Source organism: Plectropomus leopardus, chromosome 11 (assembly GCF_026936395.1).
Source record: "Plectropomus leopardus strain MGB_pleo_1.0 chromosome 11, ASM2693639v1, whole genome shotgun sequence".
Classification (NCBI taxonomy): Eukaryota; Metazoa; Chordata; class Actinopteri; order Perciformes; family Serranidae; genus Plectropomus; species Plectropomus leopardus.
Window position 1 is genome coordinate 27,525,886 of NC_142186.1, and position 19,185 is coordinate 27,545,070.

The window sequence follows — 19,185 nt, forward strand, 5'->3', positions numbered from 1 at the left end:
GTAGGCGCAAACCAGACAGACAAAACTAGTAAAATAAAATAAAATGAAATAAATAGAATTTAATAAAATTAAATAGACACAACTATAAACACACACAGGGTTTAAGTAATTAGTGATATAATGAAGCTGTAAGAATTGTATAAATAAATAGTTTTGGTTAGATTTTCACACTTTTAAAAAAGTTTGATTTTGCTTTAATATATGGCATATCTAAATTTGATATTTTTTTTGTATATGAGGACAATTTCTTTGAAAAAAAATATATATAAATGTAAAATTAGGCTAAAATAATGACCAAATTAATTATGAATGACAAATTCACCCTCTGTAACAACATGGTAGAAACATTAGAATGCTCAAAGGACCTGATTTGTCACTAATATTCAAAAGTCTAAATTTCTCAAAGAATGAACAGTAGCCTACAAAATTAATTTGGTCATTATTTTAGCTCAAATTTAGTCATAAAAAGAATCAAAGAAATCGTCCTCATGTACCAAACTAAAAAGAATATGATATGACATTAAAACAATATCAAAATAAAAATATTACAGCTCTATTATATAAATGATTTCACCCCCTCCCTCCCGTGTGTATGTTCATACTTGTGTCTATTTAATTTAATTAATTAATTTTTTTGTATTTTAGTCCGTCTGGTTTGTACTTTTCTTATTTTCTTTTGGAAACTGACCACCAAATGTACTGTTTTCAAAACTGTTAATAAAAAGTGAAACAAAGAACAAAACAAGCAACAACAACAAAAAAACAACAACAAAAAAAAAAACCCACAACAATACCTTTTTTAATATCAGTTGGTCATTTTCTTACACAACACTGCCATCTAGCGGTACTACGAAAACTAGGCCACAAATTATTTGGCACACGGATTTTAAGGTACGGAGACAAAAACAACAACGAGCAGGTTTATTTCGCGAAACTGAGCTGCGGATAATTCAGGCTGTTTGAAGGAAGTGATGCGTTTCTGAGACACTGTATTCTCAGCACAAGGATCATAATTAGAAGAATTTTACTGTGAGACAATGTGTTTTTACATTTTTTATTATTACATAAAATAGCTATTGCTGTTACACAAAAGCCTGCCACCAATAATGTAACATGTTAATTGTTCTTTGGGCAATGCGGCTGTGATATAACCTAAACCAGACCTTTCCAAAAACCCCCCTCCCCTCCTATTTCTACACCGAGTCGACTCGCTGCTTTGACACAGACAGCACAGATCCAGCGTGTGCGTAACAGCACACACCGAGCACAGAAAACCACCTACAGCAGATCCGTTGGAGCTGCTCATCAGTCGAGGCCCAGGGTCGCTTTTCCCCTTGGCACGATTGATATAACCCGCTCCTTTCTTTCCTCAGAATAAAACAAATCCTGGGGTTTTAGCTGCTGTATCGTAGGGAGCATCGTGGAGGCATGGCAGAAGCGGAGTTACAAACCTTTACCTCTATCATGGACGCGTTGGTTCGCATCAGTGTAAGTATGACGCTCATTTTTATGAATTTCAACCAATCTAAACGAGATATAATGTTCATATATTGTGTGCAGTGTTTCCTCTTTATCCACCTGGATGCACAGGTTGCGTATGTGATGAAGGAATGCTTCACATTTTTTGGCATCAGTTCAATCAAAGAGAGGTTTGCTGTAGCACCGTGAGAGGGGGGGAAACATTAAAGCAAGGCCGCAGATAATAAATACACATAATCCAAACGTTGCAGCGGATAAAGCAGTGGATGTTTGGTTATTATAAGTAAAATATGTAGGCTAACAAGTAGCTTTAAATGCTTGCGGGCCGCACACGATGAGAAAGCAGAGATGGTGCGCGTTGTCATAGAAACGGGATGCTGCGTTTAGCCGGAATAAGGCCTCCACATCCAGTATCACTTAAAAACCGAGGTCTGAGCTGCAGAAACTGAAAGCTATATTTATTTTATTGATTCGGGAATTTTCCATTGAACAAGTGTACTAAACCAAATGATCTTATGCCACAGATTATGGAAAAAAATCTACATCTGAAGAGTACAAAGGGAAGGTGAAGCTAAAGGACTCCATTCATATTACAGATTACTGGCCAGGGGCGTTTCTAGGATTTCAGGATATTGGGGTCTTTTTTTTTTATGAAGAAGCTTTTGCCTTTTTTAGGTACTTTGGCATCTTTACCATTAGAAACTTTTATTTTTTTTAATTTATTATCCAAAATTATTATGAATTTTGATGTTTAAAAATATTAGTAGTATTTAGTTATTATTTTTAAGTAGAAACAAAGTACTTTATTGCAGCTATCATTAAAAAAAACTTTTGACTAGAGTTGGAAAAAAAATAATTCAGTTGTTCCCAACTGGTGGGTCAGCGTTCAAAAGTGGGTCGAGGGTCCATTCTGAATGGAATTGACTTGAAAAGGTGTCAAGTTTGTAAAAAAAAAAGGAAAAATTATTTAAAAAAAGAAAAAATATAAAATATTTACTTATAAATAAAGTTATTATTATTATTATTATTAATCATTTATGTTTACAGTGGAGGAACGTAAGTAAGTGGGCCTACATTTATTGAAATACCATACTTCCAGTTCAATTTTGAGGTACTTGTACTTTAGCATTTCCATTTTATGATACTTTACACTTCTAGCCCTCTTAATCTCATAGAAAAATATTTAACTTTTTAACCTCACTATATTTATTTGTCAGCTTTAGTTGCGTTAAATTTTCAGATTAATAAAACAAAATCATAGCCTAATCAACTGATAATGTATTATAGACCCAGCACTATATAAAGTCAATGAAATGAGATACTCTATTGTAACATTAAATGATGAACACATTAATTCATCAATAGTTATAATCCAGTAAGAATCTGAAATGGGCCATTTTACAGAATAAGTCCTTTTACCTTTGGAACTTGAAGTATATTTTGATGCTTATACTTTTCTTTAAGTGTAGTAACATTTTGAATGCAGGACTTTTTACTTTTGGCAGAGTATTTTTACACCGTACTATTAGTACTTTTACTAAAAAGTCTGAGTAGACATCTGGGTTTTTCTTTTATTATAAAGTAAATTCTTATTTTTGATATATACATATAGCCTTTGTATTAACACCTGGAGCTGTGCATAAAAAAATCAGGGCTGAAGCTTCACAACGCTACTGAGACTGACTAACACCTGAAGTGAGTGAAAAACATTTTCCCCCATATTTGCCTTCCCTGAGCTCTGTACATCCAACATAAGACTGTACATAACCAGCATCTGCTGCAGCTCCCCCTCTCACTCCTGACTCCTACACATCTCATATACATTTTTTCCAGGTCACAGAAGGTGCAGAATGTAAAGAGCGGTGGATTCTTTATTTACTCTAGTGACTCAGCCTTTATCGAATCTGACTCCTCGCTCCTCTCCTCTCCAGTCCAACATGAAAAGCATGGAGCAGGAGCTGCACTGCCCGGTGTGTGACGAGATGGTGAAGCAGCCCATCCTTCTGCCGTGCCAGCACAGTGTGTGTCTGCTGTGTGCGGCAGAGGTGTTGGTACAGAGAGGTTACCCTCCTCCAGACCTCCCTCCGGAGCCCAACTCGCCAGCCTCCACGCCCAACACACGCTCTCCACGACAGGCACGCAGACCAACACCCAGGACGCCTGACCGCCTGGAGCGGGTCCTCAGAACAGGTGGAGAAAGGATGTGGATGCTACGTGTGTGTGTGTGTGTGTGTGTGTGTGTGTGTGTGTGTGTGTGTATGTGTGTGTGTGTGTGTGTGCATGTGATGGGAATTGTAAGGGGCCTAACAATAAACTCTGAAAACAGAATGATGTCAGCAGTAAGCCACCTCAGAGTAACATCATCATTTAAAAATGCAAAGATGATGGCGTGATGTGACGCCACTGTCCTGTTGAGATTCACAGGTGATGCAGCTGACACATCAGTGTCCCGCTGAGCATCAGGGGCTCTATGCATTCATCTCATGACTTATTTAAGTCCATGAATAGGATGAGAGTCAAGGATGCAGAAAGGGCTGTAAGCATGTGTCAAGCAGGTGTGTTTTCAGAGAGTGTGTGTGTGTAAGGAAATAATGTTTCCTCCACAGTGAACTAACCTTTGTTTATCACAGGGACAACCAAGAGTTACGCTTTTTTCACTTTTTCTCCTCTCTATGCTCATGTCTCTTTCTCCTTCATATCCCCTCCTGTACACCTGTGTCCTTCTCCCAGTTTGCGGGACATACCCAGGGCGGAGGCGGAAGGACACAGCCCATCCCCCAATGTTGTTCCCGTGTCCTTCCTGTCAGGAAGACGTGGAGCTTGGAGAGAGAGGCCTGACAGACTGCCTTCGCAACCTCACACTTGAGCGGATTGTGGAAAGGTATGCATAGACACAGTTAACCCTTTGAAACCTGAGCATCTTTTCTTTTTCCCCCTTATTTTCATGTAAGATTTTCCTTTTTCTTTTTTTTTTTTTTTTACTTTTTTGGGGGGCCTTTTTTTTCGGTAATTGTGCCTTAACTTTTTACTAGTTTCTTGCAAATTTTTGGGCCATGTCCTGTTAAGTTGCTCATTGTTTGTCCCCCGTGTTTTTGAAAGAAATCAAGCTGAAAGAGGGTAGTTACACGCACATCATGTAGCTGCACGGCTATGAAAAAACAGCATAAATGAGGAAAAAGGTAACGCCTGCACACTGACTTCATGCCACACAAGTTTATTTAAGACAATGTTTCAATCCTGCTTGGATCTGAGTCAGGTCAAAAAGGCCTCTGAAATAAATCAAACCAATTTTCTCAGGTTTAAAGGGTCAATACTGTACTAGACAGTTATGGTTGCTTTCTCAAACATGACTTTAGTTGTGTTTTTATTTCCTCCTATGAAAATGCCTCATTTACAGACATCATAAAGAAAGTAATCATGTGTTAAGGAAAAAAACATCCATTTGCAGATGAAGGTAATGAAGAAAGGCAGCGAATGAAGGGCTCAGTCAATACTGCTTTATATATGAGACAGGAAATCATTTGCTGGAAGGAGTTTCAATAATGAATCTCTCCTTTACTCCTGATCCACAGCTAAAGGCAGATTGCAGGGAAAGCTCAAAAACTGCAGTGTGCTGCACAGCAACAAAATGGTTCAATTTAACCAAAGTTATGCTGAGGAAGTTTGGAGAGAAATACGTCTCATCCCTCTTTAATGTTAATCATCCTCTCCTCTTATCGGTTCAAATAGTGAAGATCAAAGTGAGAGGAGCTGCTTAAAAAAAAAGAAAAGAAGCTCTCTGAGATGGAGAGAGAGCGTTTTGGGGATCGTCAGTTTCACACGCAGCAGTTTGATGAGTGCAGCTGCTCCCTCCCCAGACAGCGGTTGTGTTGGTCAGGAAAGTGTGACGATGCATGTTTTCTGCGCAGGATGCACTAACAAGGCAGCTGCTGGTGATGTATCCAGGTCATGCAGGAAAAGAGTCGAACTCCTAACTACGGAAAAGAGAGCAGGGCAAACCCAGATCCTCTTTTTGTTGAGGTTTAAGAACTTTTGTCTTTTTTTTTTTTTTTTTTGCTGCTGCATATTTAGCCCCGTCCTTATCTCCCTGTTCCCCTGTCTGCCCTTTAGGTACAGGCACACAGTGAGTCTGGGCAGCGTAGCCATCATGTGTGGTTTCTGTAAGCCTCCTCAGTCTCTGGAGGCCACTAAAGGCTGCGCTGACTGCAAGTCCAACTTCTGCAACGAGTGTTTTAAACTCTACCACCCCTGGGGAACTCCTCGAGCTCAGCATGAACATATTCTACCCACCAACAACTTTAGGCCAAAGGTTTGCCTGTTTTTGTGTTTGTGCAGCACATGCAGTCACATCTCTTCTGTCATCACTGTGTCTTAATCCTGTTTTGTGCTCCAGGTCCTAACGTGCACAGAGCATGAGCAGGAGAGGCTGCAGTGGTACTGCCGCAACTGCCAGAGGTTACTGTGTCCGCTTTGTAAGCTCCGTCGCGTCCACCATGGACACAAAGTGTTGCCTATAGCACAGGCCTACCAGGTCCTTAAGGTGAGTCAGCTTTAACTGTGTTTACATACTGAGTAGACTTAAAAATGTCAACTTTTTTCGCTTTGGTTTCACAGGAGAAGGTGACCAAGGAAGTCAACTTTATCCTGGCCAACCAGGAGACGATACAGAGTCAGATCATTCAACTGGAAGCTGCCATCAAACAGATGGAGGTGAACTGGCCTTTTGCTGTTTTGTCAACCTGTTTTCTCACACTGTATCTGTACAGGTGCAACAGTATATAAGAGGGTCTGCTACAGTGTTTTTGGGTGTCGCATGTTACTGATCATCCCTTATAGCTAGCAGCAATTCTACTACTGAGATATCAACACTCAGTCATCACAGGGTGCTCAGGGCAGAGAATCCGCAGTCTGCTCGCTGTCATGAATTCAACAAAAGTTGTCTATTAAACTGACATTTTTTCAGCACGGCTGAAACCAGTACAAGGCAATGCATATGACACTTAGTGTATTTTATGCAAAATGTATTTCAATACCACATGCAGATTAAAAAAACACAAAATTGCCAACAAAACTCACCAAATCCCCAGGTATTTCCCAATTCTGCTGTACCCTTATTTCTGCCATGTATACACACATTACAGTACACATTTGGGAAAAAATAAATTAAAGTAAAAGTAATTGATGTTAGTTCTTCAGTTTTCTTAATTTTATCACAATTTGCATTAAAATAAAGTCTGAAAAAGTCTTAAATCTTACTTGCTTTAAGCTGTAGTAACCTTATATCAACAATACAATTACTTTGGCTGGCTTGGAACTGTGTCCATGTTTTCTTGCAAAAATCAAGACTTTCCACATGCTGTTATTTAACTGGGGGCCACCGCAGGGGACCATGGTCACCCTGATACAATTGCTGGCACTCACTGGTGTAAATATTTAGAGGCAAAGGACAAACATGAAGAGCAGATGTGTATCTTGTTAACTTGTGGATTGGCAGTGACAAGAAATTACTGTGCACCGTTTAGTTCACCCTGCACATATATTTAATAAATAAATATATTTATTATTTTATATGAAATGCTTCAGAATCAGTCATTGCTTCCCTTTTTGTACATCTGGTGTTTTATACAGTATTATTTATTTTTTATTTTTATAAAGCTCAGTAGTATGCAAATAGTCTAAGTAAAAAGGGTAGGTATAATAAGTTCAAGCTTCAGCTTACTGTTTGTTTTTCATTTTGTTATTCCTTCTAATTAATGCGCATTTGTCTTGGAAAACTGTAAACAAGGACCAAAATAAACCACGATTACTTTCTTCCCTCTCTGTCTCTCTCCAGGCAAACAGCACAGTGGCTCTGCATCAGCTGACACACTGTATCCGAGAGCTGGGGGCGGCTGTGGCCGAGCGTCAGGGGACTTTGGCTCTGGCCCTGGAGGGATCACGCAGCAGGAGGGAGGAAGCCCTGTCTGCCCAGGTCTCAGAGAGGCGAGGCCTGCTGGAGCACGCTGGCCTGATGGCGTACACGCAGGAGCTGCTCAAGGAGACTGATCCTCCCTGCTTCGTACAGGCTGCCCGAGTCACTCACAACAGGTAACGCGCATGTATTCTTCTAGCTGAATCTTAAGAGGAATGACATCTGACATCTCTTTTAATGCCTCTGTGCCGGCGATATACGAGGGCGGAGGTATTATTTTTTCAGGTTGTCTATCTGTTCGTACACACGTCCGGCACATTCTTGTGAACGTGATATTTCCAGAACGCCTTGAGGGAATTTCCTAAAATTTGACACAAACATTCACTCTGCTAAGGTAATTAAATTTTAGTGGTCAAAGGTCAAGAGCCCTGTGACCTCATCTATCTCATGTTTGTGAAGGCAATATCTCAAGAAAACCGTGACGACTTTTTTTTTCAAATTTGGCACAAACATTCAAGTGGAGTCAAGGATGATTATATTTTGGTGGTCAAAGGTCAAGGTCATTTTTTTGTCTCATTTTTGTGAACGCAATATCTGAAGCTGGCCTTTCCTCAAATTTAGCACAAATGTCCACTTGGACTCAAGAATGAACTGATTAGAATCTGATGGTCGAAGGTCAAAGGTCAAGATCACAGTGGCCTCATAAAACATGTTTTGGGCCATAAACCAAGAATCTTGGATGCCCACCTTTAAAATGTGATTGTGTGGATCTTCTCTGCTGCTGGGGGGCAGATGTTTGTGAAGAAGCCACGTTTCCATAGACAGGGATAAAAACTGTCAGCGATACATACATATAACATGCAACTGCATGGTGTTATATCCAGTTTTTCTGTGTGTCTCTCCTTCTCCAGGCTGGTGAAGGCAATAGAAAACCTCCAGTGTTTCTCTCTCTCAGCTGATCCCTCCTTTAGACACTATCACTTAGACGCATCCAAAGAAGTCAAGCTCATTAACAGCTTGGAGTTCATACGTGGTAGGCTCCTTTGTTTTTCGTTATATGAAGTGAAATTATACATCATTAAGGTAAATTAATGTAACTTAACTCACCGTTACTTTGTCCGCTCCTCAGCCCCACTGGCTCCAGTCATTGACACCCAGAAGACACTTGCTTACGACCAGCTGTTTCTGTGCTGGCGCCTCCCTCAGGACTCGGCCCCAGCTTGGCACTTCTCCGTTGAATACCAGCGGCGAGCAGGAGGGGCTGCAGCCACGTGGGGTGGCACCAGATCCCCTACTGCGGCCACAGCGTGGCTGCGTCTGGATGAAGTGAGAGGAACCAACGCTGTGATTGATCGGCTGCAGATGGACAGTGTGTACGTGCTCAGGGTGAGAGGCTGCAACAAGGCTGGGTTTGGAGAGTACAGCGAAGAAGTTTACCTCCACACTCCACCAGCACCTGGTAAAATATGAACATTTGTGCTCAATCTTTTTGATTTTTACATTTCTGTCACTGCAAAAACTCATCTTTCCATTCTTTTAAAAACATGAGGTTGTTCCTTGTTTCCAATGCAGATTCACGATATTGACAACAAAGAAATGTACTTATCTTTACTTAACCCTTTGGAACCTGGGCAAATTGGTTTGATTTCTTAAATAACAAAAAAACAAAAAGAAAACCATAGACAATGAACAATTGAAGAGGAAATGAACCAAAACTTAGCAAGGAATTATTGAAAAATACATAAAAAATACCTCATAAGTAGTTTAAAAAAATAAGAAGAAGAATGATGAAACCTAATAATACCTAATAATTAGTAAACAAACAAAAATAAATTAATAATAATAATAATAAACTAAATATGATAATTAAAAATGTGTTTTTTCCCTAGCTTTTTTCTTTTGTCCCTAGATATTTTCTGATAGCATTAAAACATTTTTTTTTAAATCTACTAAATTCTTGCAATTTTTGAAACATTTATTACCAAGTTGTTTTTTGCCTTTTTCCCATGTGTTCAAAATACATCGCACCAATGTGCTCAGAGTTCAAAAGGTTTAAATACTGATGAAATGCATCTGAAAGCAGCACAAGGATAGTGATGTCGCTTCAGGTTTCAAAGGGTTAAATTCCTAAAACAAGTTGATTTGCATTGGTAACAAAGAAAAAACTGGTAGCAGATACAGTATTTTAAGTTGGATATTTTTCCAGCATTGACATTTCTTCCATTGACTAACTAAACTTGATATTTCTTTTCTCTCCATCCCTTCATTTCCTCTATTCCCACTTTATCTTTTATTTTAGCTTCTGCACCAAACCTTCCTTTTTTTACTCTGCATGCCAGTTTCATCCCAGTCAGACTCTTTCTACTTCTGTCTTTCATGCTACAGTTCTGTCTTTCTGCAGTTTTAAAAATGATGTATAGTTCCTTAATATAATCTGTGTTCCTCTAGATGGTGTTATTCTACACAGCCATTCCTTTACCAAGAAGCAGTTATTTGATATCCGATGTGCTGAAGTAATATGTGGATAGAGTGAATGTTACCTTTACTCTGTTTCTCACGTTTCCTCCTCCTGCTTAAGCCACTTCATCCTCCTTTTCCACTTGATCTGCCTCTTATTATATGTTCTCCTCCCACTCTTTCCTAAGCTCTTATTCTGTTATGTGCTCAGACTTGCTGTAGCCGGACTCTCCCAGCTTCAGGTTTTAACCCCTCCTCCCTCCTGACTCCTTTCGTTACCTTCCTCGCCATCTCTCTCCCTCCTCACCCCTCCCTCTGTGCCTCTTCTTCCCATCCTGTCAGTGTTGAGTTTCTCCTTGGACTCACGCTGGGGGTTGCACGCCGACAGGCTGGCACTGGGTAAAGGCCAAACCTACGCCCGCAGCGTGCCGGGCCTCTCCCTCCTGCACGCCGCCGACCGCACACTTACCTCCTGCCACTTGACCTCTGACCTCCTGGTGGCCGACTTGGCTGTTGCTCAAGGCAAACACTACTGGGCATGCTCGGTGGAGCCGGGTTCCTATGTGGTAAAGGTGAGAGGGGTGCTTGTTGGTTAGTTAGTTTGGTAAGAATGAGCTGCATAAATATGAGATCAGCGTTGCCTTACCTGCGTATTCAAAACGGATGTCACCAAAGATTTCTTGTTCTCTCTCCTGCAGGTGGGAGTCGGGCAGGAGACTAAACTACAAGAGTGGTTTCATCTCCCTCAGGACATGGCCAGCCCTCGGTAACAAACAAATATAATATAATGTATTTATATGGAATTGAGCTATGCCAAAAATGTTACTTTCTACACTCTTAAGCAGCATTAATTGATGGATGTTAATAGTTTGTTTACCTGCTCAGGGCAGTGGAACAACGTGTAAACAAAACATTGACAAAGTATTACTCGCAGCTGCTAGAAACAGGGTTGATGACAGTGGCGAGACCAACCAAAGTGCCAGAACAAAATGTTGGTATTGTACATTTCTGTAAATCAAAGATAAGTAACACTCATATAGTATTAAGAAGCAGATGTTTTGTGCCTATAGGCACATAAAAACAATTGCTTATGGTTTGGAAAATATCATGTTTTGGCTTCAAATACATGTATGTTCCTGGAAAAGCAGGGATTTCTTTTCATGGTACCATCCGAGCTTTAAATGCAGTGATGTCATGGTAAAAAAACAACACATTTCTGTCACAAAATGCCAGCTGGAAGCTCACAAATGCTTTCGTAAGAAACAACTGCTTTTTGTGGTGCTATCCTGGCTGGAAATGCAGTGATATCTGTGCAAAAAACTCCTTTTTTCATGGCTCTATCGATGACTATTTACGGCACTATCTCATCTGGAAATGCAGTAATATCTTGGTAAGAAACAACTGCACCTTATGGCTCCACTTTGCCTGGAAACACAGCGATGTCTCAGTGAAAAACAACTGCTATTCTTGGCACTATCTTGACATGGAAACCCAGCAATGTCTGTACAAACAATCAAGTCTTGCAGCACTATCCCGCCTGGAAACGCAGCAACATTTCTCTTAAAAATAAAACGATTTTTGTGGAACTATCCTGTCTGTAAATGCACCAGTATCTCTGTGAAAAACAACCACATTTCGTGGCACCATCCTGGCAGGAAAGGCAGCAATGTCTAGTGAACCACTACATACCCTGTGTATATTATTATAGTGTAGTGTAAACTAAAAATATATATTTTTATTTTTAACTCACGTTCACTGCTGTTACCCTTTTTGAGAAAGTTTTGAGTGTCTCATGACTACACGAGCTCTACATCCCTATAATCATCATAGTCTTCACACACTAAATTGCATAACAGCTCCGCAAACGTACAATCTATGTGTGTAGTTCGAGCATTTCCAACAGAGCTGTGGTTAGGAGTAAGGTCACAATTTGTATGTTTTTATGGAACAGACACAGACCAGTCTCTGATAATATCAGTGCATTACTGTGTGCAACATTTTTGTTGGCTTGGTATGATTTCTTTTTTTTGCAGTTGCAAAACTTTAAAAATCACATCTTCAGGTCGTACGGGATTTAAACTTTTAGATTGATTTTCAGCCTCACCAACTTAATCTTCTCCTCTCTTCTGTCTCCACATAGCTGCGACCCAGATAGCGGCCATGACAGCGGGGCAGAGGACGGCCAGGACTCTCCTCCCTTCTGCTTCCTCACAATGGGCATGGGCAAGATCCTTCTTCCTCAAGGACATGGTCACACTCAGAGCCAGGGGGACAGCCAGAGTCAGGGGGGGGTGCACTCCCACAGTAGCAGCCACAGCAACCTGCCACACCCTCACACGGCTCCTCTGCCGCCCCGACTGGGCGTGTGTCTGGACTGTGACAAAGGACGAGTCACCTTCTACGATGCCCACTCGTTGCGGATCCTGTGGGAGGGACACGTAGACTGTTCAGCTCCAGTGTGTCCGGCTTTCTGCTTCATTGGCGGGGGGGCGCTGCAGCTGCAGGACCTTGTGGCCAATCGGAGCATCGAGGAGCCGCCGCCACGGAGGGTAACCATCCAAACACGAGCGACAAATCTCAGCAAATAAGACAACGATTTATAGGCACAGTTCGCTCAGCGATCAAAGTTTCTCTCATGTCTGTAAGGGTGGTTTATATTCACCGCTTAATGTGATAATTAATTGCCTTGTTCCTGTGAAACTTTGACACTTGGCTGAACTGTCTGCTGAAGTTTTTTCTCTCAGTTTGATTGAGATATAAACATAAATATCTGGTGTTTTTTTGCATTTGCACTTGGCCTGAATATCAAATCTCTTGGCTTTTTGTTTTTCTTGCTTTCTTTCTTCTCGATTTTGCAATGCTCCTACAGACATTGTGGCTGAAGTGATTTTAGACTATGCAGAATTCTGTTAGTAAAAAACCTTTAAAACAGGTGAAAAGTAATCTGTTTGCAATGTTCGAAAAAAAATCTGCCCTCCTGTTACACTTGTCTTAATTTGTCCCAGAATAACTGGACAACAAAAGTCGCATGCAAGTGTAACTAGGATTCCTATATGCAGATAACTGACTGTCACCTTGTAAAAGCACCTCAGATGTACTGTATGTCTAATTTTATATCTTCATTTTTTTATGTAGCCTCAAGAAATGTTAACAATGTGCATATAGTTCAGAATTAGAGAATGTCAATATTCTTCGGTTGTCGGATCGTAAAGTTCAGCTGGCTCACGTCACAGACGTCAGGATCACGTGTCTCTAAACAGTCCCAGGATGTATTTTATATAGTTTTGCATTTCAAAAAGGATTTGTGTGGCATTTCGGCTGGGTAAACATGCTCACAGTTGCCTCAATGTCTTCTGTACATGTGGGATACATTTCAATGTTTTACATTTTGACAAAAGTGATAAAAGCCGAGGGCCTGCTTGTCCAGTATTAAACTGTGGTGTTTGAGTGATTTGCACATACATATTAATGATGACATGCTTAAGGAAGTGGATGGATGAAGTGGGCTAATGAGAAAAAGGTCTATTTTATGAGCTCTGGTTGACTTTAATTTAGTTTTTCTCACTGCAACTGACGGTAGCTCATTTACTTATCGACTAAGCTGATTCAGAGTTCTGCTGGGGGAATGTAAGAGCCCGAATATGTTTCATTTCAGTGCAAAAGATTGTCTATATTGTAATATTTCAAAATCGACTGGCTCCGACTGTATTTTGATATATGATATGATTTTCTGGTGTGTGTATGTGCGTGTATGTGAACTGCAGCTTTGACTTTGATGCTCACTGTGTCCCGTCTTGAATGACGTGTCTAGACTCCTCTACTTGTGTTACAGCACAGCACTTGAATGACTTTAGACTGTAGCATCCCGGAAATCTCTTAATTTAGACTTAGCCTTGGCTGGCAGAATGTTTCTATCATGTCATGAGAAAAACAATAAATGACGCATAACTTGAACATGGAGTCCGTTTGTGTCGAATGATGCTGATGATGTCGCAAACATAGAGGTTATTGTACAGGAGTAATCTTTCATAGTAATGCCAGTCATCACTTACTTCCCGTGATACAGTTAAAGGAGCAGTGTATAAGATTTAGGGGGATTTGCCCGGGAATTGCCCTATCTAGAGCCAGTGTTTGATTTGTATTTTTCTGGGCTACTATAAAACATGGCATTGCAACATAGCGGACTCCACAGATAAGGACCTGCTCCTTATATAGATCTTAGCAGCTCAGTCTAAAGAAACAAAAACACTATGATTCTTCTTTTTTTCCTTTTTTTTTTAGGCGATTACATGCTAAAGTAAACATACTTATTATAATCAACGCCTGCCCATATATCCCCTTAACTCCTACATACTGTACCTTTAAGACAGAAAACTTTCTTGAGTGTATGTCTAACTGTTTTGATTTTCTGATTGAACTCTCTTGGTTGGAAACTTCTTTTATTTTCATCACCGCCTGTCATTTTCACACCCTACTGCCAAAATAATAAACATGTTTTCAGTCAAATGCATCAGTCAGTTTGCTATAAACTTGTCACATGTTGATTGACAGTAAACAGCAGTACTCCATAAGGGATTAATGAAAACAGACTCTTTGTTTAAATGTCATGAAAAAGCTCTTCATGAGTGCGTGGGGCACGCCTGCATGTAATGGCAAGCGTACCCTTAATCACTCGAGTGTGCCAGATCTGCATGAGCAGGTAAAGTGGATCTTTTGCGCCACGGGGTTTAAAATATAATCAACCTTTTTTGCACAGAGCCAAGGCGCACCTTAGGACACCTGATACAGAATGACAGCAACAGAAAGAGGCACGCTCAGACAAACAGCTGTAGTGTGCGTGAGCAGAAGGCAAGGTGAGAAATGGGGGGCGGTTCAGCAGGTGAGCCAGTTGGACTGGAAGTAGAACATTATTTCAACAGGTTATTACCACCCAGACAGAGTGACAAACAGGGACAAAGGTGAAACTGTGTAAATATTGTGTAACAGCAGAATTGTTGTGCATTGGAGATTGTGTTTTTGCATCATCAGGGAGCTTTTACAATCAAACAGTGTTGGAGTTTTGACTGCTGCAGCAGCATGCGATCATAAAACTCACCATTAGGAGGCGACATTGCTCGTGCTTTGCTGATTTCTCCTGTCTTCTATGAAACAAGGGTTTAGTCAGCAACAGGTGCATGATGTGTCAACACCGACTTGTCTGGTCACAAATCTATGATGACAGGTCAGATAGAGGTTAAAAGCTTTGAGCTTCTGATTGGTTCCTCTGCAGAGCCAAACCTTGTGTTACACCTGGAAGAATATTCATCTCCCTCTCTGTGTTCCTCGCTCTATTTTATCCAGATTTTCTACCTTATTTGTTAGCGACAATGCATATACATCAACAATTAAAACATACATGTGCTACAATTAGCTAAGATTGAAATTTTTCATCTGCAGACAGAATGCACCTGCAAATTTCTGGAGAGTGTCACATATAATTACACTTTGCTACATTGTATTTACACGACACACACATTCTAAAAAAATCGACAAAATAAAACAGAGAGAGAGAAAAAAAAAAACCCCAAACCTCCCATACAGATTTGCGCTTAATTTTAATACAACACTCCATTTTGCCTCCATTTTTTAAAAGGTGTAAGTTAAATGTCTACAAAGAGACACAAAACACCCATAAAGAGACACAAACCATCACAAAGAGACACAAACGACTGCAAAAAGACAGAAAACTACCAAAAGAAGACACAAAACAACCTTAAGAGACGCAAAACAACCATAAAGAGACGCAAAACAACCACAAAGAGACACATAACAGTCATAAAGAGAAACAAAATGACTACAGAGATGCAAAACAGCCACAAGGAGAGACAAAACCACTACAAAGGGACACAAAACAGTCACAACTAGACACAAAAAGACTACATAGAGACACAAAACAGCCACAAAGAGACACAAAATGACTACAAAACAACCAAATAAAAAACATAAAATTACCTCATACCCTCACAGGTGTAAGTTGAAGATCTATGATTATTTTTTTTCACTCACTAGATATATTTCTCTCAATTTTTGTCACAAATTTGTTAAAAATCTGTGTTTGTGAGCAATCCTCTTTTTCCAATATAATCCGTTCACCCGTCAGGTGTGGCACATCACGATGCTGATTAACAGCGTCGTTAGTACACAGGTGTGCCTTGCAGTGGTCATTATAAAAGGCCACTTCAAAATGTGAAGTTTAATTACACCACACGAAAAACTGAAAATTCATTTCACCACCATAAGAGATCAAGTGTCACTTCCATGAATCTGGCAGTATGTCCAACCACTCTAAACACAGTCAAACTTCAATACAAGCACTTTTAAAAAAGCAGTTCATTAAAGTGTTTTAATGAACTGTTAGTCATGATTCCAGCTCCTCGGGGGTTTAGTGGTTGCATCATTTCTTAGTTACAGCTCAGTTTAGTCGACACTTGTTTACCTGACAGAACTCCTCCCTACATGAGTTAAGCCTGTTTTTGTCTGTGTGTTTGCACGCAAGCACATTGGTGTGAAATTCACCTGAATTTCCGGTTGAATTATGTTTTGAAATATTCGTGTCTAATAGTCTGATGATAAAAGATGACTAAGCAACTCAACGTCTGTTTATAGCAATGCTGGGAAAAACCTGGTAGCTTCGAATTTCAGAATAGAGATGATAATGAAATTAAAGTCATTTTCCCCATGCTGCCTCTAAAATATCTAATACATCCAGAAGTGGAAAGTAACTGAGTACATACACTAAAGTATTGTACTTGAGTGCAAATTGAAGGGCGAGATACTACTAATTTACTCAATTCTATTCTTTTCATGCCACTTTATACTTCTACTCCACTGCATTTCAGAGGGAAATACTGGTACTGTAAATACTGTTTTTTACTTTACTACTTTTATCTGAATGATTTAGTTACTAGTTATTTCACAAATCAAGTTTTTACATAAAAAACCTAAGAAAAGTTTATAAAACATGTTTTGTGAAAAATTAAACTACCTAACAGTTTATACAAATGCACCTGAATCTAACAGTCGATTAGCCGATCAATGGAAAAGAAATGGCAATTATTTTTCATGAACTTTAAAAAATAAAATAAAATAATTTCTGTTTTTTTTTATTTTTCTGCATTGGGTACTTTTATTTTAAATACTTTATGTACATGATCCCTAATATACACACTTATTTGTATTTAAATAACATTTTCAATGCAGGACTTTTACTTGTATTTTCACAGTATGGTTTCAGTATTTGTACTTGGGTAAAGGGTCCAATTACTTCCTCCACCACTGCATATATCTCAGCATTAAGATTTAGTTTTTCGTGGATAAAACCCTGCTGTCACTGGTTGAGATTGTCTGTTATATGGATGAAATTACTGTATTTAATTTGCCAAAAAAGATTTGTTTCATGTGCCAGAGTTGACTGAAGCAAAAAACGCTGAGTGCCATGCAGAATAAGTTCCACACACAATGAGATGTAGCAAACTTCCAAATGTGCAAACAGTGCAGGAAGCTGCAGAAATGTTTGCTAATGCAAGCACAGACTCCAAATCCCCCGAACAGCTGTGTCTCCTGTCTTTCCTCAGCACCTCTGCACATCACGGCAGACGTGTATGTCCTGCACACACACACACACACACACACACACACTAAATCACACACGCACACACACACACACACACACACACACACACACACACACACACTAAATCACACACGCACACACACTCCTCCCTTTACATTTCAGCCCCCGAGTAGCTATACAAGTTCCAACTACAGTCAACACCTTTTCCAAAAGAAAACAAGTCTGTAAAACTGTCAAACAAAATTGATCTTCACCACTCGCAGAGATTCGTGAGGCTTTCACACACTGCCATGCAATCATGTCCATCTCAACTTTACATGGTTGCCACTCAAAAACACTTCCAAATCCACACTTAAACACTTACACACTCAAATCTGCTGCACGTGTGTGTGTTCTGGATGGACGCCAAAGTGAGAAAGCGTGCTCAGACAGGACCAAAGCCCCTCAGGCTCTGAGTCTTTATGTACGAGTGCGTGTCATTTTTAGACTGGAAAAACATTAACTCTCCATAAAGTCCTTTACTGAGCCACCTGTTGGGCTTGACTTTTAATTGTATTCTTTTCAACTTTAACCTGCTTTGTGTCTGTATTCACCAAGAAAATATTAGGCATGATTTACAGAACATTTAGAAAAGGTTTCTAAGTTAAATGCATATGTATTTATTTAACTTTTGAAGCAAGCTAAATGAGACTTTGTGCTTGACACATGTAATGTTGTTGGGTCCAGTGCTGTCAAGCACAGATATTGAATCTGTGATATGAGGATACCTGACAAATGATTTATATCAAAGGTGAAATGTGTGTTTTGGTGCTGACAGTGTTTTGGTCCACAGGCCGTCCGCTGACAGTTTAATGACTAGCTGTCCACATATCACTTCACTCACTGTTCCCATTCTGAGGGGCGGCAGAGGCAGAGGGCGGGAGGAAGAGGAGGAAGGAGGAGGAATCTGGGAGACAGGACATACTAAACCGACCCTAAAGAAACACCGGAGGGCTGCCTGTATATCTATTTCCGTACAGAGCAAAGGTCTTTCAGCACCAACTGCTAACAGTAAAAAAGCTGAAGAGTCACATTTTTTTGCATGTGCGACTGTGTTTATGAGAAAAAGGGAAGGTGGTCTTTGTGTGTTACCTACGTTGCACGCAGCCCCTCAGCTGTGCAGCCACCAGGCTCAGAGGAGGAAAATGCTGATTATAAAATCAAAACAAAAGGTGGAGAAGCTGGTGAAACTGGGAATAGAAAGCCACTTGCTACTCCCTGCACACACACGGCTCCCCGTAAATACCTACAGCAGCAAATGCATTTACAAACAAGGCAGTGCACGCATATACATGCACACCAATAAAAAGCTATATTAGAAAGCTTCAGTATGACTGCTGATTGGGGATTTTTATGTGCAGCCAGTGAATGAAATCTGCTGCATATCAAAAGAGCTTGAAGTTAGAAAGCTCGTGTCACTCTTCGCTCTCCTCTGCACTTAAAATCTATATAAATCTTAGACTGGCTGACAGTTTCACAAGACAGAGCTGATTATCACTGCAGATGATCTGAGTTTACAGAACATCAGCTGTGTCACTATTTCATAAACATGGGAGCAAGACTGCAGGACCACCAAGTCGTTTTATTGAAAGGTGAAAGAGGAGACTGATGAATTGAGAAGGAGAAGGTGTGAGATACGAGTGAGAGATTTGATCATGGATGGATTAACGAACAGGGGCCCAGAGAG

The 19,185-nt window shown here is 40.1% G+C and overlaps 1 protein-coding gene across 1 annotated transcript; it reads left to right on the forward strand.

The window, feature by feature from the left end:
* The first annotated feature begins 804 nt into the window (after window positions 1-804).
* Window positions 805-14,357, forward strand: trim46a (tripartite motif containing 46a). Its single transcript, XM_088084499.1, has 12 exons — window positions 805-1,488; window positions 3,411-3,669; window positions 4,210-4,360; window positions 5,590-5,788; window positions 5,873-6,019; window positions 6,094-6,189; window positions 7,313-7,566; window positions 8,302-8,423; window positions 8,520-8,849; window positions 10,190-10,419; window positions 10,546-10,613; window positions 11,988-14,357. Exons 1-12 carry the CDS (start codon window positions 1,429-1,431, stop codon window positions 12,433-12,435), a joined length of 2,364 nt encoding a protein of 787 aa, XP_087940625.1. The 5' UTR covers window positions 805-1,428; the 3' UTR covers window positions 12,436-14,357.
* Window positions 14,358-19,185: the final 4,828 nt, after the last annotated feature.

Excerpts from the sequence above, each read along its gene's own strand:
- trim46a (XM_088084499.1), top strand. The coding sequence starts at position 1,429 with ATGGCAGAAGCGGAGTTACAAACCTTTACCTCTATCATGGACGCGTTG. Across the intron at positions 3,670-4,209 it reads GGAGCGGGTCCTCAGAACAG|TTTGCGGGACATACCCAGGG; the intron begins GTGGAGAAAGGA and ends TCCTTCTCCCAG. Across the intron at positions 7,567-8,301 it reads GCCCGAGTCACTCACAACAG|GCTGGTGAAGGCAATAGAAA; the intron begins GTAACGCGCATG and ends CTCCTTCTCCAG.